Source organism: Corvus moneduloides, chromosome 6, assembly GCF_009650955.1.
Source record: "Corvus moneduloides isolate bCorMon1 chromosome 6, bCorMon1.pri, whole genome shotgun sequence".
Classification (NCBI taxonomy): Eukaryota; Metazoa; Chordata; class Aves; order Passeriformes; family Corvidae; genus Corvus; species Corvus moneduloides.
Window position 1 is genome coordinate 28,479,838 of NC_045481.1, and position 26,018 is coordinate 28,505,855.

General features: G+C 47.7%; 1 protein-coding gene and 1 long non-coding RNA gene across 4 annotated transcripts; one reads left to right on the forward strand and one right to left on the reverse strand.

The window, feature by feature from the left end:
* Positions 1-5,127: 5,127 nt before the first annotated feature.
* On the reverse strand, positions 5,128-7,766 carry FOXG1 (forkhead box G1). The gene has a single exon (XM_032113147.1). It carries the CDS (start codon positions 7,491-7,493, stop codon positions 6,114-6,116), a length of 1,380 nt encoding a protein of 459 aa, XP_031969038.1. The 5' UTR covers positions 7,494-7,766; the 3' UTR covers positions 5,128-6,113.
* Positions 7,767-8,264: 498 nt separating this feature from the next.
* On the forward strand, positions 8,265-17,865 carry LOC116445802. Of its 3 annotated transcripts, none has more exons than XR_004240886.1 (3): positions 8,265-9,518; positions 9,889-12,825; positions 17,647-17,865. It is a non-coding gene; the product is annotated as an uncharacterized LOC116445802 (long non-coding RNA). The 3 variants fall into 3 exon arrangements; XR_004240887.1 differs by having other exon boundaries at positions 8,265-9,480; XR_004240885.1 differs by lacking the exon at positions 8,265-9,518 and having other exon boundaries at positions 9,809-12,825.
* The last annotated feature ends 8,153 nt before the right edge of the window (positions 17,866-26,018 follow it).

Genomic DNA, 26,018 nt, shown 5'->3' on the forward strand with positions numbered 1-26,018 from the left:
GCTTGCAAGGGCACATTTTCTCCGCTGGAGCACTCAAAGCAAAACCCAGCTCAGTACGGCTCTTTGCAAGGTCTCTCTGCTCGATCTCCCAAAATTTTTGGCATTTAGTTGCTTTCCTGGAAATTTAGGGATATTAGCACTCTTTACACAACCCCGAAAGGTGCGATAAGCCTGTAACTTTTTCTCAAATGACAGGCTCAGAATTTTTAGAAATAATTCATTACGGAATCCGCCTATACTCGCCATGCTAAAATCGTCTTTCATATAGCAGAGATGGATAAAGGACCAAATTTCCTCCCCAAATGAGTGGTGGAGGGGAATTTTGCCTAGCCCCCGTAATATTTCTGTGCTGTGACCAAAAAGGCAGAGCATGCTCAGGGATCTGCGGGAATGCAGCTCTCTCCCATTCTGGTACCAGCGGACAAAAATCGCGCGTGTGTTTACTTGATTCTCGAGTGTAAAAGAGGAGTAAAATCCGCACTCACCCGGTGCCGTCGGAGGACTCCTATCCCCAAGTGCCATCGTGCGCCTTTCTTGCAGGTAGAGGCAGTTTCTCCTGGCATCTTAAAAAAGGCAAACACAACATTGCACCCGTGTGACTTTCTCTGACATTGGTGGCAAACAAGCAAATAAAGAGCACGTTAACAAAACAAGCTAAAATACCTACAGATTAACCACAAGAACTGGTAAATCGGCGAAGAAACTTCCAACTTACCGATTGAAACGAAAGAACCCGAGGGGGAGGGGGAAGGCCGGGGGAGGAAACACTTTGAGGAAGAGACCAAAAAAAAAAAAAAAAAAAAAAAAAAAAAAAAAAAAAAAAAAGACAGAGCGAAAATCCTGACATTAGGCACACGCAGTTTTGGTGTAACTGGTGCTTTGAAACTGTGCTTCGGTTGCACGGGCGATCTGCTTATCGGGGGGCACGGGGAAACAGTACGTTTAGACAGAAGTCTGTCTTCTCTATTCATTCGTATCACATGGATCTGCCTGTGGGGATAAGAGGTAGGGAAGATTTTCTTGAAGTGCACCTACCCTTCTGGCGGGAAGGATTGCTGGGCAGGTTTCTTCTGGAGGGTCCCATCTCTCTGGAGTAGCTGAAGTGGAGTTGAGGGCAGGTTCTCCGGTGAGGTAGGAATGTGCAGGAACTCCGCCCTCTGGGCACAGTCACACAAACCCAGCACAACATACACAGCCAGCCCTAAAACCTCTATTGATCTTCACCTTCACCTCTTCCTAACCCAGTTGCCCACCAGGTTTTGATCCATTTACCCAGGCACCTTCACCACGGGGCGGAAAGGAGGGGTATTAAAAACAAGAACATTTCAGTGCACAGAAAAGCAGAGGAGCTACTACAGACACTAGTGCAATGGATAGACACCTCTGCAGTCTGTGTGTGTCTATATGTATGTATACATATTTATTACCAATGCTGAATTTGTAGTCGCGTAAGATGTATGCGCATATACTTTCTCGGGCGCCTGTATTATTCTCGATCACACGATTAAGTGCAATAGCCGTGATTATCTAGAGGCAGACTTTTTTGTTTGTTTGTTTGTTTCCCTCCTAAGGGAAAATACAACAATTAAAGAATAAAGTCGCTAATAAAAGAAGGAGTCTTGCTCAATGTTCCTTCTTAAGCAAAACTCTGATGTGGTTCAGTGAAAACGTAACCGGCGTTCAGTGGGAGTTTTGCTTGAGTGAATAGTGAATACATGGTGATTGAGACCTCATATTAACACAAGTGGTGAGGGGGTGTGTACCTGAATCATAATTTCTGACATAAATCTTAATAATCATCAGAAGAAGTTATAAAGAACAAAATGACGTCCTGGTTAAACTGTTTTTTTCAAGTATCAGATTAAAATATTATCACTCCCCCAAACAGTAGTTTTGTGCCATCTAAGTAAAATTACACTTTTGTTCACTTTCTTTTAAACCCTTTCGTAAGAATACATTCCACACAACGGATGATATTTTAGTGCAACAATAGACAGATATCTAAAATATGACAAAAATTTGATTGGCCAAATACCGCGTTGAGAATTCGAGTTACTGTTTATTATGCTTCAAACATGTTTGCGAAGGCAGTCTTAAAGTCGTAATTGGATGTTTCTTGATGAGCAGATTTCTTCTCCTACGATCTACGCGAGCAAAGTTAATCACCTCAAACATCAACTAAGAATATAACAATAGCTCCTTAATTCCATAAAGGCCGCCCGTCCCCCATAAACACCCTAAATTAGGAAACGCTAAAGAAACGACGCTAAGACACCGCATCACTCTAGAAATGTGCATATTTTAAAAATCCTAAAAGCTTAGCTTGAGGATTTGACATATAAACCACCGCGGAAACAAGAATCAGATAACAGAAGTACTGTACGCTAAACCACCCCACCCCACCCCCCCCCCACCCCCCCCCCAAAAAAAAAACCAAACAAAAAACCAAAACCACAAAAAGCCCACCACCACCAAAAAACCACCAACCCCCCAACAACAAAACAACAACAAAAAGAAAAACAAAACCAAACAAACCACCACCTCGCATTCAGTGCCGAACAAGCCTGTGCAAAGATTAGCCTAGCAGATATCCTCAGCGAACAAAAGGGTTTCTCTGGCTGGGGAGCAGGCAAAGGTAAAGACATATTTGGGGCCTTAGCGGTCCTGATACAATCCATGACAACTTTAGAGATTTATTGGTGTTATTTTGGTTTTGTTTTGGGTTGGATTTATTTTTTCCTTCACAAAAATAGTCTGTTTGCTGGTAACGTGTATGGAAACGTGAAAAAATTACCAGCTCAGCAACCACCCCTGCGCCCGGTTTAAGAGAAAGAGGGAAAAGTCTGTGGCACCTGAACTCCTTAGGCAATACTTTGCAACACCGCGCCTAAAGGAGAGCTCTGGGAGTGAGCGCTGGCTAAACTAAGTCTGGAGAGACATACATCAAGGCTACCCTTTTCAGGAATTATTATGCATCACGCTTATCTAATTAATGCTTATTAGCCAACCTCAAACTCTGACACGGCGAGATTGTGCTTTCTTCCAATCTGATCTGTCCCTTTCCTCCTTTCAGTACACTGACAGCAGATTTTTTTTACATTGTGAAAAAATAACACGTTACATATGTGCTATTGGATTTCCTACAGCATACAACCAGTTGCAAGTGGTAAATAATAAATCATTTTCTTTGTCAGCTGCAGCAGATGCTTCTCTTTTAAGTTGTTTAGGCACAAGTACACAGAATGGGGTCTCTAGGCTTCAAGAATTTAAATCACACCTATTGCATTTTATTATTTCCCACAGAGTTGTTGGGAAAGAGTTTTGTTTTTTAGTATTTTTGCATCACTTGTTTTAATGACAATAGAGTAAAGAATATGGGGCAGCGTAGGAGCTTCCAAGTGGTGGTATCATCTCTTCTTCCCCAAACAAAGCAATCGTTTTCTCATAGTGATGATTAATTTTGAATTGCAGGAGTGAGAGTGAAAGTCAAGAATATCAGAGAGTTCTCTCCTTCTCCCCCGCACAGTGCAGAGCTGGGTGTCCCATCTCTCATCCATAACCTTTCACTTCTCTCTCTTTCTTGTAGATCTGTTTGCATCTGTTTATATATTACTTATTTTCGGGGAGATTCCCTCTTCCTCCCCTTTTTCTTTCAGCACGACAAATACACCGTTTGCAAGAATTCAGATTTTCTATTGCTTCTTTATTCACCCCCCGGCATTTTTTTTTTTTCTTTTTCTTCCTCTTTTCTGTCTTTCTAAGATAAGCTCTTTAAAGCGTTTGCGATAACATCTCCGACCTAGAGATTATTTTTCATTGGGCCTATTGTGAGCAGTCGCCGATTTATTGCACTGCTGCAGAGCTCAGTTTAGGCTACAAACGTAACAAATGAACAACTTGTCCTCTGTGGACTCACCGCGGGATCCAATTAGTTCCTAAACCTTTTGCACAAGTTTTCTAATTATTTTCAAGAGTTGTGGCCTTTATAGGCTTCCCTAAACTCATCAAGACACCAATTCTTTTTAGGATTAAATGCTTCTTAAAATTACTAGCAACGTTGCCCCTTAAAACTAATGGATCGATTCTCCGGGCAACGGAGCTTTCTTAGGGACGCCTGCGTGAGTTACTGGGCTTCAGCAGGCACTGCGAGAAAAAGATCTCGGTTTCAAAACTTCACATTTAAGTGCATCCATACAGGTTTGATCTGGGGGGAGGGAGGGGTTGTTTTTGTTTTTGGGGTTTTTTTTTTGGTTTTTTTTTACCCCCATAGCGTTTAAACATCGGTATGCGAAACAGGGTGTCACGTGACCCCCCCGGCGCCCTGCCTCCCTCCCATGGACTGCGCCTTCACCTCTCCGTGCTCGGCTCCTGCCCCCCCCGCCTGGCCGAAGGGGCAGAGCAGAGCACTGGCTGCCAAAAAATACCGCTACTTTCACGATACCTAAAGCCAAAGTGTCTGCAGCACGAAAAGTATATAGATACATATAGCCTAGATACTTCCGGAGGAGTGCTCCTTTAAGATAAAGGTTATATTTTATACACGTACATATCATAGCTTGCTAAATTTGGTCAAACGGTCATATGATGGCTAATATGTGTACGTATATACACACACATACACATCCTTTGCTAATATATCTCGAGTCATCAGAGAGACGAAATTAATTTCTTTCAGGAGAATAAATCTTTGAATGCATTTCAGAGATTGCAGGAAGAACACGTACCTATATAATAATGCACCTTGGCTTTTTCCCCAATGTGTGCTTATATACTTAAATTGTATATGTATGTATGTATATATGCATACATATACAATGTTAAGCATCTTCAGCTTAAGGCAGTTTTTAGTAAGACGCCCTACCTCCTACTAACAATTTTTAAGCAGACTTTATAAGCGTTCTGCCCCAAAATGGACATCAAAATAGTGGCCGTGGTGTTTAATTAAATACCCTGATCCTTTACATTTGAAAATACTGCAGTTAAAGACAGCAAGGGAGGGGGCGGGGGGAGAAAGAAAGGAGCATGTGAAAAATGGTGGACTGTGCAATAAGCAGCGCTCTGATCTCACTGTAACTTTAAAGCCTCTGCCACATTAGGGTTAATAAAAGAGACAAAAAAACTATCAAGTATATATGAATTTAGCCTATTTTTTTATTTCTGTGTGTTCATAGTAAACATTTTTGTAAGTGACAAACACGGGCATATGACCACAGTATCACAATCAAGAAATTTTAAGACAACATTAACAATCACTCAAATTTATGCGGCTTTTGCGCAACACAGGTTACATATTTGCAAGGTTTACCTATAAGTACAATAGGTATTAACATTTCACTACATTTAGAAAAAAAATAAAGGTGACCTGTTAGTGACCACATACATCAAAATATACACAACACAAACTGAAGGCAATCATTAATTTTGTCCCCTTCTGATTCATTTGAACGGGCAGTGCTGCAAACTGAAATAATGTTGCTGTTTTTTAAAATTACTTCGTACACTGAGTGCATTTTCTAAAACCCAATCTTTGGTCTAAAAGTAAACAAACAAAGGAATTAAAAAAAAAAAAAAAAAAAAAGCAGTTCGGTAAAGAAAAGAGTAAAATAATAAATGGCCAAAAGTAGATCTTGGGCATCTTTCAGTATTAATTCTGCTTAAATACAAATTACGTTTTGAGGTTTTTCTTATAGTTTTCATAAATTTAGTGGTTTGGTTTGGTTTTTTTTTTTCTTTCTTTCAAGGTCTGCACCCACCGACATATCCATGATAACTTATAATACTGCAAACATGGAGAATCGGGCGGTTTTTAGTGATAGACTTATCATATTTGAATAAAAAATTGCGAAAGCAGTCACTATTTAGATACACATTCTACTATAATTTTGTCTTCCAAACTTCATAGTCTACAATGCAATCTCCCCACATTGCACCTTGCTGACACTCCTCACCTTGGTGGAATAATAAACAACCCTAAAGACTGAACAAACGTACAGAAAATGGGGGACTTAATAAAAAATACCTGGACTTTTTTGTTTTGCTTTTTTTTCCTTTTAATTATCATTTACAATGCAAATGTGTGTAAAATGTTCACTTACAGTCTGATCCCATGGATGTTAATGTATTAAAGGGTTTGAAGAAGACCCCTGATTTTGATGTGTGAAATAATCAGAAAGTCCTCCGGAAAGTCCCGTTGTAAAACTTGGCAAAGAAGGTCTTAAGGACTCACAGGGGAGAGTGGAGGGCGCCTGTGGCGACGTGGAGGAGGAGGCTGCCCTGGCCGTCATTGAAGTGCTGCTTTGAGAAGTCATTGAAGGGTGAGGAACATGGGGGAAAAAGTAACTCGTCTGTCCTGCTAGGAGATTTACAGAGCAGGGGTTTAGGGAATAGGTGCCGGAGCAGGGAACTGACAAGCCACACGGCACTGAGGCGGCCAGAGCTGCTGCTGTGAGGTGATGAGTGGCATAAGGTATCTCTCCATTGACTAGTCTATCAACACTTAACCCATTAGACGTGGAAAAGGAGTGGTTGTTTCCCAAGGAGTTTTGAGTCAACACTGAGCTGTAGGGCATGGGGTGGCTGGGGTAGGCGGACGTGGTCCCATTGTAACTCAAAGTGCTGCTGGCCCGGGGGTGGTGCAGGGAGAGGAAGGGGGACATAGGCCAGTACAAGGATCCTGCCCTATCCATGAATGTCAGTCCGGTGGAGGTGAGCCGGGCGCCCCGCTTAAAGGCCAGCTTGGCCCGAGAGGTGGTGGAGCGCCGGCGGAGCTTGCCGGTGGTGCCCCCGATGAAGACGTCGTCGCTGGAGGGGTCCAGCATCCAGTAGTTCCCTTTGCCCGGGTCGTCGTAGTGGCGGGGCACCTTGACGAAGCACTTATTGAGAGAGAGGTTGTGCCGAATGGAGTTCTGCCAGCCCTGCTTGTTCTCCCGGTAGTAGGGGAAGTTCTTCATAATGAACTCGTAGATGCCATTAAGCGTGAGGCGCTTCTCGGGGCTCTGCCGGATGGCCATCATGATGAGAGCGTTGTAGCTGAACGGCGGCTTCTCGTACTTGCCGTTCTTCTTCTCCCCCTCCTTCCCGCTCTCCCCGTCCTTGGCTCCCTCCGCCGCCCCCTTCTTCTCCTCGGCCGCTTTCTCCTTCTCCTCCAGCTCCGCTGCCGCCGCCGCCGCCGCGCCCGCCTCGCCTTTGCCCGCCAGCATGTCCGCTTTGGCCACCTCCAGGGCGCCGGAGGCAGTGGCGGTGGGGGGCGGCAAGAGGTGCTGCCCCTTCTCCTCGTCCTCCTCCTCGGCTGCGGCCGCTCGCTGGGGCTGCTGCGGCGGCGGGTGGTGGTGGTGGTGGTGGTGATGGTGGTGGTGATGGGGGTGGTGGCTGTTGTGGTGGCTGTGGCTGCTGTGGTTGTTGTCGCTCTGGACGGCTTCGGGCACCAGGCTGTTTATGCTAAAGGAGGATTTCGGCAGCATTTTCACTTCCTTCCTATCTCCCATGTCCAACATCACACACTAGTCTGAGGGGGAAAGTTGCGGCGGCTGAGGGAGCTGCGCGCGGGGCGGCGGCGGAGGCGGCGGCCGAAGCGGTGGCGGTGGCCGAGGCGGCGGCGGCACCACCGGCGGCGGTGGCGGCGGCAGCGGCAGCGCAGTTGGACCGCAGTCTCAAGCGCTGGCAAGTCATGTAGCACGGACAGGAACCGCCGGGGAGGGAAAAAAATAATAGTAATAATAATCACCGATCAGAGAAAAATCAAACCGACTCGGAGCGGAGGAAAAAAAAAAAAAAGATAAAAACGGGAAAAAACCCTCTGAAACCTGTAAAAAAAAAAAAAAAAAAAGGCAACAACACACAAACACAGACACACAAAAAAAAAAAAAAAAAAGCTACTTCATGTTGCCCGGTTCCCCCGGCACGGCAGCGCAGGGGGAGGCAGGAGGGAGCAGCAGCCGCCGCGGGCCGGCGCGGAGCGAGGCAGACGGGCGATACAGCCCGCCCCGGCCGCAATTAATTTCAGAGCTGCCGGCACGCACCGGGGCTGTAAAACATTTTTTGGTTTAACCTTTCCCACCGGCCGCCCAATCAGGGCCGGCGGCGTGCCCGCGCGTCCGCCCGCCCGCCGGCCAATGGCGGCGCGCCGCCCCGCCCCGCCCCGCCCCGCGCCGCCCCGCCCCCGCCGCCGCCGCGGCTCCCGCGGCGCAGGGATACCGGCGCAGGGGCGCATCACCGCGCGGTGCGCGCGCCCCCCCCGCCCCCCCCGCCCCCCCTGCCTCCGTCGCGAGCACAAATCCCCCCGCGCCGAACACCTCGCGCCCGTCCCGCGGCGGCGGGCCCGGCCCGGCCGCCCGCTCCCCTAGGGCCTTCGGCGGACTAAAGTTGCCGCGAGCCGCTTTGCCCCTTCCTCTGGCGGCGACGGAGGCGGGGTGGGCGGCCGGGTGGGTGAAGCGGCCGCGGCACACCGGTGGCGGCGGACGTACTACTTTGCGGATCCCGCCGAAGTCGTTTGGCGAGTTTATTTTCCCAGGCCCGGTTATTTCTGTTTGTTATTTTACCGAGGGAGAAAACAAAACAATCGTCCGGAGGGGACGCAGGCGGCGGGATGGGCCCGGGCTGCGGCAGCGGCCGGGGGCCGAACACCGCTACCCGCGGCCTGCCGGGGGAAGACGGGGTCTGCTCTTGCTCGCTCGGGCCGTGCCCGCCGCTCTCCGGACTGTGAGTTGGGAGGCTGGGGACGAGCGGCCCATCTCCTCCCCTGCTCTCGCCCCTTGTCACCGGCGGCCGGAGCCGAGCTTCGCGCTTCCCTGCCCGCCGCCGCCCGCTCAGCCCCGCGCCGCTCCCGCTCGGACGCCGCTTCCCTTGCGCGGCCGCCAGAGCCACGCGGGAGGCGTCGGGCTCCGGCCGCCTCCTCCTTCGCGCTGCCGTGCCGATTGAGCCAGCCGAGCGCAGGCCGCGCGCCAGGCGTACAAAATAAATGTTGGTATTGGTAGCCCATGAAATCGACACTGCTGTTTCCTGCCGGCCCGGCCCGTGGGCCTGGCCACGAGGTCTGGGTTCCGCGGGGTTTAGTTTTGCTGGGGGAAGGGGTAGGGTGGGCGGCAGCGGGCCGGGTGCTCCCGGGGCAGGGGAAAGGATCTGGCACCGTCGCTTTCCACAAGTGCACGCGGTGGTAAAGGCTCGGGCTTACGGCCGTGCTTTGCCGGGACCAAAGGGTTGTGTATTAATCGTCCACAGCATATCGTTTTTTACTGTCAGCTCGGGAACAAAAAAATCAAGCGGAAAACAAAATGAAATACATCTCGCAGCTTTCTTACTCGGAAAGGAGAAGGGGAAATGTAATGGACAGAGAGCGTGCTGATCGCATTCAGACCAAAGCTGTGACAAACGTCTAGCATCGCGTTAAGCTGCTTCACGTTTGTGCTGGAGGAAAAGATGCTCCGTAGAAACAATACGTGCATCTCAACCCTAGCTAAAACAATTTATCCCAAGGAAATTCAGGTTAGAGCACAATGCAGTGAAGATGTTTCTGTGCAGAGGTGCGTTTTATATATGTGTTTGTGTATGTGTGTGTATGAGGGAGGGAGGAAAAGCGAGTGTGAGAAAGAGTAAATAACGAGAACAAGTAAAATGGACCGGTAATAAACAATTGCAATTGGGAATGGCACGAACTCTGTGCATTGGATTAACCTCGAATGACCTTACCACAACTGTATTTATTTAACCAATTTCATAACAGGTTGCTACTGATACACACACACACACACACACGTTAATGATCAGCAACCACTCTTTTTTTCTTTGTTTGTTGTTTGGTTTTGAATTTTTTTTTTTTAGAAGTTTAGGTTGTGTTGGGTTTTTTTTTTTAGTCGTGATGATTTATAATTATTTCATTTCTCGACACTGAAGTAAATGTATGGGATTTCTTGAAGAAGAGTGCAATGTGGAGGATATTACATGAATCTACCATGGCAAGAGGTAAGAGGAAAGGTAAGCTTCCTGCATATTATTATGATTATGATGATCATTAACTAATATGTGTCATTATGGTTCACTAGGATCCCATTAGGGTGGCTGGGCCCAGTGCATTTGCCTACTCGGTCTAGCATGTAATGATTCGGTGTAACCAGATTCTTGAGAAAGGACAGGTTACGTAAACATTTACTGATGTGGAGTAACTATACTATTTGTACTCTGATATGCAGGAAGGAAAGTGTTGATTAACACAGAAAAAAAAAAAAGCGAAATTAGCTGATTGCATGCTCATAAGTGCAAGCTGTCATTGAACTGCTTTTAAAATAGACACAGCTGGGTGTTTGTGTTGAAAAATTTCTTGTGTTTTTGCTAATACTGAAATAAGCATGATTTTGTATACCAAACATTTTCAGATCATTAAAATTTGTAATCTGTGCTGGTTTTAAACACAAAGAAAAGAAACAGATTCATTTCGTTGTAAAATTTGCTGATATTATATTAACTCAATCAGGTCTGTACAAATGGTGTATTGTGCCTTATCAAATCTCTTTGATCCATTTAATACACGAAGTGCCAAACGTGTGTATTGTTTGTTAACATTGAACGTTTTATTCAAATCCCAGCTCTGTAGCGAACTGGAGGAGTTCTTGTTTAATGTAACACTGACATTGCCTGTTGAAATTTTAATGCCTTGAGGTGTTTCTTAGGTCAAAGCTGAGTTTACTTTGTGTTGTGATCAGGGATGAAAATGTAGCAGGGAAGAAAATAGAAGTTTTAGCTTTTTTGCATTTCTGAGCAAAAGGCTAACACCGAAAGAAGCACACTTTAAAAACATTTTATAATCTAGATTTAACATTCGGTCATTTGTCACGGGTGCAGAATAAAACTCTGTGCACAAATTTAGGATTTATATATATTTTTTTTAATGCCATGGATATACAGTTCTACCAAAAAAGGAAATGTTTTGTCCAATATGTAGTACATATCTTTCTAAGTCCATGAAGATTAATTCATTGTTTACAGGAGAGAAAAGGATATGTAAGAGAAGCCACGTCAATTATAATTTCTGCTGGACTTTAACTTTCGAGTCTTTTTTTTTTTTTTTTTTTCCTCTCCTCCCTTTGGCAGAAAATGCTCCGTTTATAAAACTAGAGCTATTTACTTTGGAAACGCGGGAGGCTTGCTCTAACGCCAGTTCTTTCCTGAGCTCTGCCCCGAACACGACTCCACTTCAGTGGTACCTTTGTCCATCGGGGCACTGCATGAGCGGCAGGTTTGACCGCTCAACTCTGGCTAAACCCGAATTCTCTTAAGAAAGTCTCTTATGGCAGCATTTTCTAACAGGAAAGGTTTTGTGGGGAGTCTGGAACAGGAGCTTGTGCACGGAACGGAGGCGCACAGCCCCAGCCCTGGGAAAGAGGGGTGGGTGTGCAGAGGGGAGCCGGCTCTCTGCAGAGGGTGGATGATGCCTCACCTGCATGCTCGTCGATGCTGTGGATCCACCGAACCGAGCGGCGGGGATGGACTGAGAGTATCCAGCTTCGGGGTCAGGATGGGGGTGAATAGCTGAGCTGAAACGTCCTGGCTGAAGCCATTCAACGGCAGTCTCCGTGCAGCTCTTGGGTATAACTCGTAGGGATAGTGTTTCAACCACACACTTCCCCTCCCCCCCCCTTTTTTTTTTTTTTAAAATTTTTATTTTGTTTTTAAATTAAAGGCCAAAGGAAGAAAATACACTCTCCAATGTACACTTAATGCATATAGTGTACTTCCCTTGCACCACCCCCTGCCCCAGCTTCAGCCTTCAATCCCCCTTCACACGGTTATAGTGGCTGTGTACTCTCGGGCTCTTTCAAGACAGTTAAGCTGCTAAAATGTACTGACAGCTTAAGAAATGAATGAGGTTTTTTTCAGCCATGAAGAAAGGGTATTTAATAACCACGCTTCGATGGCATCACGCTTCCATGGAACGAGTCTGGACACTTTGGTTTTAACAACCAGTAATATCACATTCGGTACAGTAAATGCTTCGATGTACGCTTATATACTTCTATTCCCCCTTGACTATAAGCTTGCCTTCTTTATTCCAGGTTACCTGGGCAATTAAGGTAAGGACTGCTCAGCAGACACTGATACCCTGCTGCTAAGGCATGGCGAATGGGGACGGAGCAGCGCGCTAACAAAGAGAAAGAGGTAGTCAAACATTTTGAAGAGGGGTGAATGGGATTGAAGGTGGATGGATGAATGGAGGCAAAGAGGGAGAGGAAGAGGCATTCAATGGTCCAGACTTCTTTCCGCATTTGTAGATTTAAGTTTAGATGTCCGCCTCTAGCCAACTTCCAGTTAATCCTCAACAGCTTCCAGAGATTAGAAGTTAGTCTGTTTAGCATGCTGTATCCTTCTTCCATGGGTTTTAGTTACAAGTTATACGATTAGGATTGCGAGAACAGTAGTGAACTAAACTTCCCAGTAAGAGGTCTTCACACCAGGGAAGTGTTACTTTGCTGCAGCAGCCGTGCCTCGTCAGTCATTAGGAAGCTGCAGGTTGTCAGAGGCTTCTCTTGCGCGCACACAAGCGCAGACACACACGCACACACACACAAAACCACAGCACTAAAACTAAATTAAGAAGCCGATGATTAAGACAAGCGTCTACGAGGCCTGTCATTTCAGCATCCTTCCATCATAACATTGTGGCACCGAGAAATTTGCTTGAAAACCCTGGAAAAAAATGTCTATGGGAGAGCCTCGTGTTTGAGGCTGTTAATATCAAATATAGACTGGGAACTGCCTCGGATGCAAGACAGTATTCCGCAGAGGAAAGGAGCACTGCAGAGACTTTGAGGCTATCCGCGCACTCCCGAAACTCTGGTAAGTATCTCTCCCTTCTATTGCAGCAGGTACGCTCTGTGTAACTGGAACTGGACCGGGTTTGAAATCCGCAGCTCTGTTCCCTTCGGGGAACTCCCACTAAAGATAAATCTGTAACGAAAGGTCTCTACTGGATGACTAATGGTTATTGGCACTCGGTGCCCCTTGAAGGAGAGCAGCACATATTGTGCCGAAGACCTTGCAAGCACACTTTAAATAAAAATCTTTTAAGTTTCCCTCCCATGCATACACATCCCTGTTGTTTTCGGGCTAGCTGTGTTGTGTCTCTCCCCCCTGCCCCCCTATTTAAGATCTCTAGTCTTCCCTCCCCCCCCCCCCCATTCAGAACTAATTGCTCAGTTACTTTAATGTTTCAAAAAGAGCTAAATTTCTCCATCCGATGATCTTTTGAGAAGCTGCACTGTACCATAAGAAACCGCCAGCAGGGTACTGTATACCTTAGAGGAGCCTGCGCAACTAGGGGAGAGGTAGCGTTAAAACAATGACATTAACAAACTGAGTGCACTGAGTTCCCCTCCTGTTGAACTTTACGAAGTTTCTTGGGCTGGCAGATGTTGAACGGAGAGCGTCGAAATGGGAAACAATGGCTGTAGGGGCCAGAAAGCTTTGCTGATGTCGTAAGCGTAAAACAAGACAGAATAGTGATAGAAAGAGATCCGAGTAAACATTGGAGTATACATTTCCCACGGCGACTACGCTGAAGTGGAGAGGTCTGAATTAAATCGCCTTAATTAAAAGCTGAAGATTTTATTTATTTATTCATTCCTGTAGCTGTAGAATGCTATCCACAGAAAGCCTATCTAGGGAGTGTAGAGCGTCCACTAGATTTATTGTGTTCAGCTGCCACTGCCAGAATTTTTCAAAACAGAATATTTTTATACTCATTGCCAATTTGAAGACGTGCGGTGTTTTAGATCCTAAATGTCGCTATTATTTTATATGCCAGTGTGCAGAAATGAGCCGTTACACCTGCCTAGGCAATAGGTGTACCCGTGTAATGAAAGCTCTCCTTAATACAGAAATCAAACAAAAAATTAAAATATCCTTTAAGAATTATCCACAGAGTTATGCAGGCGCTGATAATAAAATGCAAGGGAGAAGTGAACAAGTTAAAAATCTTGTTCTGTTCTCGAGGTTTAAATACATAATTTTATTTTCTGTTGTGTTTACTATTAAAACATTCTAGACCGGTGCTTTTGTCCGCGTTGTGATATTGAAGCAAAGAATGTGAAATAAAATACGGGGGGAAAAAGAAAGAGCTGGCGAGAACAAAAAAAACCCCAACAAAACAAACCCCAAGTAGTGCTTGAAGAAGACCTCTAGCTGCTCTTTGACTCCTAAGAAACTGTTGCTGGAATATTTTCATGGTGTTGTTCTAAAGCTCTTTAGACTCTTATAAACGTAATCTTTGGCAAATGACACATGGATCTGGTTTTGCAGTTTTTTCGGTGACTCGAGAGAAAAGACGCCCTCTCCCCTCCTCCCCAGTCGCCCCCCCTTCCACCCCTTCCGCAGCAGAAGGACAGAGACGGTCCCTCTCTTTCACCCAGCGCTGTTTCCACTCCGTCGCTCCGCCAAAGGCACCCGGGCGCGGGGGGGCGCCGGTGCCCGGGGCTGCCCATCCGCCCGTCCTACCTGGCCGTGCCGCGCCCGCCGCTGCCCGCTCGGCGCTGCTCCGTCCCGCCGCGGCCCTGTCCCCGCACCGCGCCTCCACCGCACCCCTCGGCTCGGCGGGGTCTCGGACTCGGCCGGCTCAGCTGCGGATCCGTATTTTAGGGCCTACAAAAACGCATCATCCTCCCCTATCCTCCTATCTTCCCCCGCCCCGGGATCCCCTTGTAACCACAGCAAAATGCCCGGTGTAGAAAGAAAGCCACAATCGACTGTACACCCCTCTAAGGGCAGGCGTTCGGCAGCCTCGAAGTAAAGATGATGTTGGCTTTCCCCGTGTCAGGGCTCAGGCGTGAGGAGGTGCCGGAGAGAGGTGCCGTTTCTCGCTCGCGGCCAGACCCGCGCTTGGCGGGTGTCGGGATGATGGGGCTGGCGCTAGCGCCAAGGAGGCTGCTCGGGAAGCGGACCCTGCTCGCTCCTTGGTGTCCTGGCACAAGTAGGGCTCGCAGGATCTGCCTCTTTATGTAGCTTGTTCTGAACACTTTTTGTATCGGGCAGGGTGGTCTCCATGTTCTCTTTCTTTCATTCTTCCTTTCTTTGGAGGAGGGAGGGGGGAGTGATGGCAAGGGGCTTGTTGGATGATTATAACCGCTACCACTTAGAAATAAGTTTCTTGGGGAAGGGCTGATATCGTACCCTTGATATCAGTGGGTGTGTCCATGTATTATTTTAATATGATACGCCTTTTATGCTTGTTTTCCTCCTCCCTCTCTCCCCGGCCTCCCCCTCCCCCCCGCTTTGTTTCTGGAATTTGTTTCGCTTTTAAAGCAGCAGCACAAACAAACAAACACACAAAAATGACTGGCAACAAGTTAAATCCCATTTGTGTCCCTCCCACCGAGCACGGACCATGCCTCGCTAAAGCCTGGGGCTTGTAGTTTTGCCTCGATAATAATTTGACCAAGAAAATGAAGTAGGCTGCAGACAGACTCTCCCGGCACTGACAATACGGAGAGGGAAAACGCAGAAAGATTTCTGCCGGGATGCATCCCCTCGGTGTGTTTTCTTCTCTCCATCTTTTAGACAGGGCACTCGCATAGACGCTCACACACGCAGAGGTTGTGTTTCCTAGGAGTTTTTAGAAAAAGAATGTTTGTTATAAACTATAAATGCCACCAAGTAACGAAATCATACCGTAGCTCCGGAAACTCCAACAAATAACCAATTTCCATTTGTCTTCTAGCAGAATATTGCAGAGGATGACATTAGATTTTATTTTCGCGTTAATTTCAAAACACCAAAGAAAGGGCCAAGAAAAGGCTCTCAAGTCGTTGTGCACGTTGGAATTAATTAAACGATACTAGTAGTTCTTTATTATTATTGTTTTTTCTGCCTTCCAATGGGACTTCAAGCTAATTTCTGTGGCTGTACTCAAGAGGGAATCCGCAAAAGCAACAAGGGCGCTTCTCACTGAAGGTCGGGATCGTGTCCCGCTAAAGCTTCACTGAAAGCATCTCACAGTGAGCCACCCGCGCATTCCCGCGCCTTCCCTTGGTTTTACCTTACACAATAACGGAGAAACCATTCGTCTTTGACTGTACCTAAGACGTACCTTTTTACTCAATCGCACGGTTTGCAGACGATAGTTTAACTTTATCTGTTGTGATGGGAACGCGTTTTGTCATATGAAATTAACTTATGAAAGCCTTTGTATCATTTTTTGATTTGTGTTTGTCGACAACGCAGATCGTACCTTTCCGCGTTGATGGTTGATACAATTGCTAAATTAAAGGCATGCTTTCGGCTTTGGAAAAGAGCAACAGATCTTCAGCCCTCTGAGAGCTCATTCTCAGAGAAACAACCCGAGGAGCAGTAGAATAACTCACCGCAGTATTTCCTATGTGTTTACGGTGTCTCCGTATACTTCTGTATCATTCTGCGTCTCTGTTGTCTGTTCCTAAAGGCAGCCAAGTCACTCCTGGGCTTCTCACCTATAATCGCCCACCTAAAAGAACATACGGACAGTATATAATGGCTCTAAATTATTGGAGGAATGTAATTGGCATGTATTTTCCCCGTCTTTATTCTTCCGTGGTAAATACTAGCAACTGAACTGCTTGTCTTAATGTGTTTCTATGTTTGAGCCCCAAGAAGCTCATCAAATCATTGCAATAAAGTCATCAATCCTTCCTATGCACACTGGAGATTTTTTTCCTCTCTGCTTGTTCTGCTGCTCATTTCCAAGAAGGACAGCGTGTTGAGCCAACGGTCTGGTTTAGGCACTTCTCCGGACTTTCAGATTTTCAGTCTAAAGCTTGCAGTATGTTGGGACTGAATTCATGATTTTCCACATTTCAAAAGGGACGAGGCTCTATTTATAAATGTTACAGAAGGTTTCGTTACTTCAGGATCAACAAAACAGGAATAGAACTGCAATTTTCAAGAAAATAGGATTTCAAAATATAGAAATAAAAAACTAGTGGAGATGATGTATAATTCAATCAAATTACAGAAAATTGCTTTAAAATTCAGAACAGTAGCGATCCATTATGTCTCTGTTTTATTAGTGACAAGTACAATTACTCTAAAATAAAGAACAGTGGTGAATATATAATTGGCTGTAATCATGTTAGTGTTTGAATAAAAATGACGGGGACATTTAACACTTTGACAACAAAATGTTCAGAAACAACTTATTTATTCAAACAGTTTTTATTTGCATCCACGTGAAGGAGAAACACATTTTTGCTTACGATAAATCCAGGGGTTTTCACTTTCAATAAAAATATAACTAAAAATATATTAATTATTTTATTATCCAAAGCTTAATAAAGTCTCCTGAGTATGACTGTACTATTATTGATTACTCAGTACCCAAAGGACGCCATCTACAGGAAGAGGTCTTTAGGCTTAACACCATTCTAATCAATGTTGATAAAAAAAAAAAAAAATCTGAGTTAATATTCCTCTATAAATCCGGCTCCGATTTTACCCACAACACCGATCACAATATTTGCTTTGTAATTGCTTCTTGTGATTCAATTCGTTATAATTTGACACGATCTAGGAATCTGTTATAGGAGGCCTTTTCTCTGAGATACAGCATTTAAAATAATTCATGGAACCTTCAGAAGCAGCAGTTTTTCTCCTTCTAAAGCGGCTTTTTTTTTTTTTTTTTTTCCCTCTCAGGATTGACTTGATCGTCCCTGAAAATGCAGAACAGCCCATGAGATCTCTCCTTTCCACCAACCGTGTGGAAGATGCTTGCAAAACAGCCCTGAAAATAAAACAACTTAATTGAAGGCAGTTCGTGCAACAATTGTGTCATGGAATACCTAACGTTTCTTTATCTGTAACTAACTTATTCCATTTTGGATAGTTCAATAAATATCAGCTATGCCAAGCATACTCTCATCCGTTCTTACAAGACATCCTTTGCCCCGTATCTGGGTACTTAAAGGTGCCATTTAGCCGTTGCCCAGCAAGGGCTCGGAAACCTCTCGAAGTAGGAAGAGTGCCCTTTACTATTTTGCCCATACAAACACAGATCCACGGGAATGGCATATGTCCTCTCTGATGCGACTCCAACAGCCCAGTACAAACTACAAATTACAGAAAATACGAAGAGAGCTAGAAGAAACTTTCAGAACTACTCTGCCAGGGGGCTTTTAAAACTTATTATTTTCGGGTTTAATCCCGAACGAATTTTTCTTTTTTTCTTTTCTTATTTTCATTTCTTATTTACTCCCCCCCTCGACAAGTCTCCAAATTTCTTCTCCTGGTGTGTGTGTGTGCGTGCTCACAGCGGGGTGGACCCCACACCGATCCGATCGGGTCCCTCCTGCCGTGCGGAGATCGCAGCTCGTCCGACCGCGCCTTCACTGCCGGCTCCTAAGGGTCTCTCCTGCCCGGGCGGGTTTCGCCTGCACTTGTAAAATAAAGTAGCTCTGGTTTCCTTCTACCTCGGGCCAGTGATGTGAATGGGCTTTGAAAAATTCGGGGGGCGGGGGGGGCGGTGGTGTATAAACTATGCAGTGAAGAGTCAAAAGGCAGAGGTGCGTTGGCACAAAGGCTCAGGAAAATGACCCACGGTGCAACCTCGATTTTACGTGCTATTTTGTAAACCGGGGACAAAAGCCTGGAAACTATTGTTATTTGTACTTTCACTGGAATCAGGCTTAAAGTTTATACCGAAGGTCTTCTTCTATCTTTTCACTTCTGGGCATTGACCGTGAACGTTCCAAATCTAGAGACTGTGCCGCATAGCTGTTTTCAGACTTGAGGAAAGCTCGGGAGAGGAGGTTTCCTTCCCTGGGGCAAGCCGCTCCCGCAGGCGCCGCCGGGCTCGGTGGGTCCCTCCCCCGCCGGGAGCCGAGGCGGGGGCGCCCCTCTGAACCGGGAGGTCTGTCATTTCTCGGGTGCCTCGTACCAAATCGCAGATGTCAGCCTTTCCCTACGTGTTCGGGCTGCTAATGCGGGCACTTCACACAACAGAAATGCTCAGCTTGGGAGCTTTTCCCAGGGCCAGCCGCCGACTTCGTGCTTCGCATCTGCCTCTGGCGGCACCGGAGCTCCATGCGGGGGATCCCAGCGTGCGCAGTAGCCTTTACCGATGGGACCCTATTCCCGTGGGAGCCAAGCACACGCAGTGCTTTGCCCCCTGCAAACCGGCCGAAGCACAAACTCCGAACATCTCCACGGGAACACGCTACGGAGCTTCCCGGCTCGAAGCTTCTGCATGTCTTCCGCAGAGACCCTTTTCTCGTTGAAATTCACACCATAATGCCCCTCACCTAGAAGGCCACCGCATCGCCAACTGAGGCAGCCGCGGCCTGGGCCGCAGAAAGCCTTGCCGTCCCTGGGACTCAGAGCTGTCCCCCTGGGACCCGGTCCCCGCGGGGAAGGCGAGGGCCGTCGGCGATTCCGCCTGGGCAGGCCCGTGTGGAGCGGAGCCGAGCGGGGCCCGGTGGCCGTGCCCGGGCCGGAGCGGCGGCCGCGCTCGGTGGCGCGATCCGAACGGCGCCGGCGCCATCTAGTGGCCATGGGCCGCCAGCGCCCGCCCGCCGCCCCGCGCCCGAGGACAGCCCGCGCCGGCGGGAGCGGCCCTGCCCGGCCTGCCCGGGAGCCGCGGCGCGGCCCGCACCCTCCGCCCGGCCCCGCGCCACTCCCCGGCACTTTGCTAAGCGTCAGGCACCGCCGTGCTCCCCCTCAAACGCCATAAAGTCTTCGGTGCAGTGTTGGTACCAGTACAAAACGGGTCAGTTTTGCATTTACGCACGCGGGGCACCGAGAAAAGAATTATAAGCACTTTCATCTCCCCCTCTCGCCTCCAAAGGACCTCCACGAAAGAAAAACCAGACACGTAGGAGTGGCACTTCCTGCCACCTTCGCCCAGAGAGATGTCCCCGCTGGTAGGCACCGTCCCTGTGTACACCGCTGGGGCACCTCCCAGACTTGTGAAGAAGAAGAGGGGGGGAAAAAAAGCAATATTGTGGAGACACCGCTGGAGAAAGGAGCCCTCACTATTTAAATCCTAATGTCAGCTCTCATTAACAGCTCAAGTCATCTTTTCCCCGGGGCAGACCTTGTCTGGTCTATCGACTTAATGGAAAACAAAACACATGTTTGTATTCTATTATTGCAGTCTCGTTCCTTGCCTTACGGAGAGCAGGGACAGGCTTCGCCCGCTTCGTGACAGGCTTCCCGAAGCGACAAAGCTTTCCATTCGTTCTTCCCTCCTGCTCTCCCAGGAAAAGATAAGGGTTCCAACGTCTGTCTCCTGCCCTTCCTCATGAATAGGGACTGCAATGGCAGCCACAAGAAAAGGCTTTCGCTGAAGCTGCGGTGGCTAAAAAGAGCCCAAGAAAAATAGTTTACTGGTATGTTCAGTAAAACTTAGCAAATCATAATAGTCTCTGCGGGAAACTTTGGGGGTTATTTGTGCATCAGGTGAAGTGCTCAGCTCGGATGCAGCTGCCACAACCACAGCATCTCCCAGGGAGGCCGGGCGTGAGGAGACGGCCACGCTAGGCAATAACAAGAGACAGACTGAGAGAGTTTTGAGACAACCCAAAACAAATAAACAAGATCTACCAATTCTTCCACTGGGAAGATGGCTTTGATAAGGAAGCAGGGAAAGTTTTGAAGAGCTGCAGATATTTTCGCAAATTTATTTTAACTGGTCTAAGCAGTTGAAGTAAATTGGGTAGTTGTTGGTTTGTTTTGCTGGTGGTTTCTTTTTTTTCTTTTTCCCTGACACAATAGTACTGGGAGGGTGAGAGTAAGAGCTTGGCAAAAGACAGGAATACATTTCTCACCCACAGAAAGCAGGAGAGGTCTGTAGAAGTGTCGACCTGACTTGAATAAGGGAGAGGATTCTGGTGCAAGGAAAAGAAATTATTCATTTCACCCCATCCTCTGTGCTTTTGTTGGGGTACTGGTACGTGCGCAGTGCCAAGCACAGGGCACTTGAACCTGACACGAGTAACCGATCGAAATTAGCTGTTCTTACGTTCACCTATTCGCTCTACCACGAGATTTTAAAGCCATCTCCAGCTGACCTCTCCCCTACCCCCAGCCCCACTTCGGGACGCGCAGGAAAGGCGCACATGTGAAATCACCCAGAGGCAGCACTGGTCCCGGGGCGCTCCTTGGGCGGCTGCGGAGTCCCAGCGGAGGGAGCGGGTTTCTGGGCCTGGGTCCCTCCCCCGCCGGGGATGCTCCTGGCACCTCGGCATAGAGAGTAGGGCCCCCAACTTTCCCGCTTTTGAAGCGTCGTTTGCTCTCAAGTGCTTGGCTGTAAATAAACGCTACAGCAGTGACAACACAGCCGTCCTGCAGTCAGAGCGGAGGCTGCCTCTGCACCTTTCCTCTGCAACACATGCCGTCAGCGTTTTAATTCCAGCTCCAAAGGGAACCTGCAATTATAAGCCCCCCTCGTCCCCTCCCGCTCACATTCTCTTGTCTGAAACATTCACTGAGGAAGGTTATTTGGATTGAGAGTAAAATCAAACAGGGAGGGGAGGAAGGAAAAAAAACCCAACAGAAACCCAACAACCCAGCAAACCCTTCCATTTGCTATTTACAAACCTCATTGTCATGCTTCACTCAGGCTGTCTGCCTAGCTTAGGGAAATAAATGTGACTGAACCAGAGACAAAGCCGATGCAGCTGTATTTGAATTTCTCAAACACTGTCAAACGTGCTCTTGTCTCATAATTCCCGGGGTTCTTGTTATTATTATGAACATCATACCTAATGTGAACATACTCGAAAGAGAGCTGCTTGGCGGTGGAGAGATGTGGTTCCGATCGGGAATGCACAGAAATTTCTTTAGCAAAAACGATAAGGGCTCGTTTTCCCCCCTGCTTGGAAGCCTAGGCAGATAAATTAAGGACAATTTGAGACCTGTAATTTCCCTCTTTTTTGTTGTTGTTGTTTTTGTTGTTCCCTGTGTTTTCCCCATTCCCGCAGAAGCGGGTAGGTTCGACTATCTTATTTCCCAGGTGACAACCCACTTCGGCAGCCCGGCGCTACAGCCGCGGTGGGAAGGAAAACGAGAGCGCCGGTCCCTTAAGAGGGAAAGGTGTCCGCTGGCGGACACCTCCAAGCCGTCATGCCAGCTTCCCTTTCCGGGGGTTCTTAGGAGCCCGTCGGTGTGCTTGGTGTTAGCAGGGCTATCACGAAGCGAGTCGTTGCTCTGGACTCCTTTGGAGACGAGAAGGCTAAAACACTCCGGGGCCGCCACAGGAGGTGTCTCTAAGGGATATCTGGGAGCATTCCCATATATCTCGCCTTAGATGCCCTGCTTCCGACGGGAATGAGTAAACCCTGCCGGCCCCTTTCCCAGACCCCGCCGCCCCAGCAGGCCGGGCCGAGCGGGGAGCGCTGCGGAGCGGCCGGGAAGCCTATGTGCCCCGGCAGTGGCCCCGTGGCCTGGGCGAGCAGCCTCGGCCCCCGCCCGGCCCCGCCGCCGCCTCAGGCAATGCCCCTCGACGTGGAGGGAGCGGAGGCGGCGCCGGCCCAGGCCAGGACGGAGCCCCGGCTCCTCGGCGGCGGCCCCGGCCCAGCCCTCGAGTCCCCCTCCTCCGCCCGCGCCCCTTGGCTTGTCCTGCAAGACCACCGCCGCCCCGGGTGCCGCTAGCTCGTCAAGCGGCGGCTGACCCGCGGGCTTTGGGGAAAATGGGGTCCTGCATGCCGGGGGCACAGACCTCTCGGCCCCAGGTGTAAGCTCCGTCCTCGCCATCCACCTGGCCAGCATCTCCCCAGCCCTTCTCTTTTTTTTTTAACCAGCTTCTTCGTTGTCACACTCCTCAGACGGCCCTTCCGAGCTCTCTTGTGGGGAGGAAGTCTCTTGTCACCTCTTCCCGGCAGGACCACCGCCTCCGAGCAGGGCTGCCCTCTCTCCCTCTCTCCCCAGCTCCTTCCCTCCGTGCTCTCTGCGGTTTTCGTCGCACGGTGTCCTTCAGTGATTGGAAGCAGGGAAATGAAAAGTACTGTGATCAATTATTGGTTTTAGACCATATTTATGGACCTGTAGAAGTAATAACAGTTATTTACTTTGTCGAAACGTTTATTTCGCCCTTGGTATATTTCCTTACAATCGGAGAACCGACGTGGGAAAAATAAGCACAAATAAACTAATGCACGAAAAGTACGGTTTTAGCGAAAGGTGATCCTTCTCCTGTCTAATTTTCCCGGGTGTGTTTCTTCCTCCTGACGTTAATTCGAACCAACGAAAGGGCTAAATAGATTAATCTCTAGCCCTCAAGTCAAGCAAGAAGCAAAATAATAATTTACTTTTCTGCCCCCTTCATAAAAGAATACTTTCTTTCCCTTTTCTTCAAATCATGGATGAAGAACAATCAAAACCCAAAGCAGCCAGGAGGGCAGGAACCCTTCTGGGTCTCTCGAGGGTATGGCCCGGGTACCCCTGCTTTCTCCTTGGTCCTGGGGACTCCCTTGTTCATATTCTCTTCCCGGGTTGCTGGGGATCGCCTTCCCCCCTGGGCGCAGGGCTGCAGGCTGCTGTTGACACCTGATCAGGCTTTGTCCCTTTTGAAGCTTGATAAATTCTCTAATTTGTTAGCAGCACTTCGACTGCCCCCAGCGCAAGGAGAGGAATGATGCCAGAGGCAGGGAAATAGACACCACTCTGGGATTTCACAGTCTTAGTAATAGCGCTTTCACATGCACATGTTGCAAACATCGCTTACATCAGGGTGACCTCAGCGAGGGGGACAGGGAAGGGCTGGGAGAGAGGAATTAAAAAAAGATGCAGTTCTACCGTGTATGTCAAGGATTTCAAGTAGAATATTGCTTTATACCGAGGTAACACTTCCCTGTTGAGGGCTCTGTATCTTCTTTGAACTGCTTCAATTCTCATATTACAGCTATTTATTTTATTACCAGCGACTGTGTGAGACTGACCCAGATTGAGTGAAACGTACTAGCCACGGGCAAACAAAAAATGACTCCTGGTTGCCCGCAAACCGTTGACAGCGAGTTGTGCGACGACTCAGTTTGTCCCTCTCACACGGAGCAGCCGCTACCTCCTTCCCCACCGCCCGGCCACGGCGCCTGCTGGTCTGCTCTGGATCTCGAGCAGGGCTGGGAGGTCTCTGACCAGCAACCCACGGTTATGAAACCATCTGCTCTCCACTCATTCTCACCCCTTCTAACTGCTCCACAGGTAAAACTGACACTTCTTATGGACCGTGGCATCTGGCTGTGGGATTTGCCAGGGCAAGAGCAAGAAATTCTAGAGAGGGCCAGGCACCTCAACAATACTTACAGGTGTCAATTTGGAAATGTGTTTTTTGTATCAGCCTCTGTGACATATGCAGTCTCCAGTCTGTTTGCGCCTTTGGGGACAGCAACATGCTGCCCTTTTCCCTAGATACCTAGTCTTTGTGCAGTGCCCATAAACAATATATCAGACCGTATTAGCTAGAATCAGAGCCTTCAACATCTTCCTGTTCTGTTGTTGGGGATGCCCCTAGATAAGGTCCCACCATCACCGAGAGATACCCACTATCGTACCTTCCCTTGTGTCCTGGTCCTGAAGTACTGGGAATAGGGCCAAAGATGAAACTCAGTACTCAGCTGGACCACAGTACTCAGCTGGACCACTGTCCTAGCTCTGCAGATCCCTCCATGCAGCACAGCCCTCCCTTTATCAGCACTGTCTGCTCAGGACTCCAGCATCAGACATTCCCAAGAGGACCTATAGGGCTGACGTTGCACAGACTGCTTGGTTTCTGACCCTGCTTTTCAGTCCACCATTTCAAACCCATGGTTTGTCAGCAGTTCCAGCTGGAGGGTGCCTCTGTTCTCTCAGGTGTAACATGGTAGCTGGTGGTATCTTTATGTTTACTGTCCTGATAGGAAGGACAGAATAAAGGAGGAAGACATTTGGTCTTTAGACCCACAGTTCTGGTGCTACTTTGGCACAGTGTTACTGCTTGAGCAGCTCTACCTCCAACAACAGTACACTTCCCACTTAGATAAAGTTCTTCCAGTTTGTGAGCCAGTTAATTCTCCTGGTAGCTGTCTGAGATTATAGCTCTGTCTTTCAGGCAAAGTAAGGCAGGTAAGTTAAAACTTTATAACAACGAATTACTTAAATTTTTTCCTCAAGTGGACTATTTTAGTTGATTTAGACAGGCCACATTGGATAATAAAATACCATCTGAAAACTACCAGGAAGTTTTCAAGCTACAAAAAATTGCAAACTTATTTAATCTCTGGGAAAGATAATTGTTTGCCCTTGATGTATGCTTTGCATTCTTGAAGTACGTCTTTAGAGACTTAATATAAATTTTGAAATCCTATATATGCACCTTTACAATAGCACTGGCTTTCCACAAGCTCTGTGGGTGGTGACATTTCAGCAAGATACTTCCCCTTGACTTTGTTTATTCCAGCAGTTTAAATTCTACCTCTGGTGATAGCTGTTAACTTGGCAATGTGAAAAGTGCTACATGATGTGTACTGTGCTCAGTCAGCTCATCAGAAGCTTACCAATTACGACTGTGGAGCCCATTCTTCTCGCCACAGCATGCCACCCACCATGCATAACCGGGACAGCTGATCTTCACATGTGCATAAAATCTGAAAGTATGCACACATTTACTCAGAAGCCATATAAAGCAGGCACAATAAGTCTGCTGCTCCTTAGAAGCCTTTTTATTTCCTGCAATAGCTCATACACAAGCAATTGTAGAAAATTTCTTGCTTCCTGCCTGCCTTGGAAATGTCAAAAGGGAGAGCTTTCCAATGCCACCCTGCAAGAAGATGAGCTTTGTACATATCTGGCATTCAGGACACCTGTGACCATACCCTCAGGATGGCTGTGAAATAGGAAGCTGCAGCTATCAGGATTATCCATCTCACCCAGGGCTTGGTCTCCATCTACATCTTCAAGGTGCTTGGGAAAAGAGATAGTGGGAAGCATGTTGTGGACTCAATTAAATAATTGAAATATGCTGGAATGGCCCATAAATTGACATCTAAGCATTATGAAATGAAGAGCTTTGTTAACAAAATGCTTTGTATGCCTGT

Bases quoted from the DNA above. Each gene is read 5' to 3' on its own strand.
- FOXG1 (XM_032113147.1), bottom strand. From the start codon at position 7,493: ATGTTGGACATGGGAGATAGGAAGGAAGTGAAAATGCTGCCGAAATCC.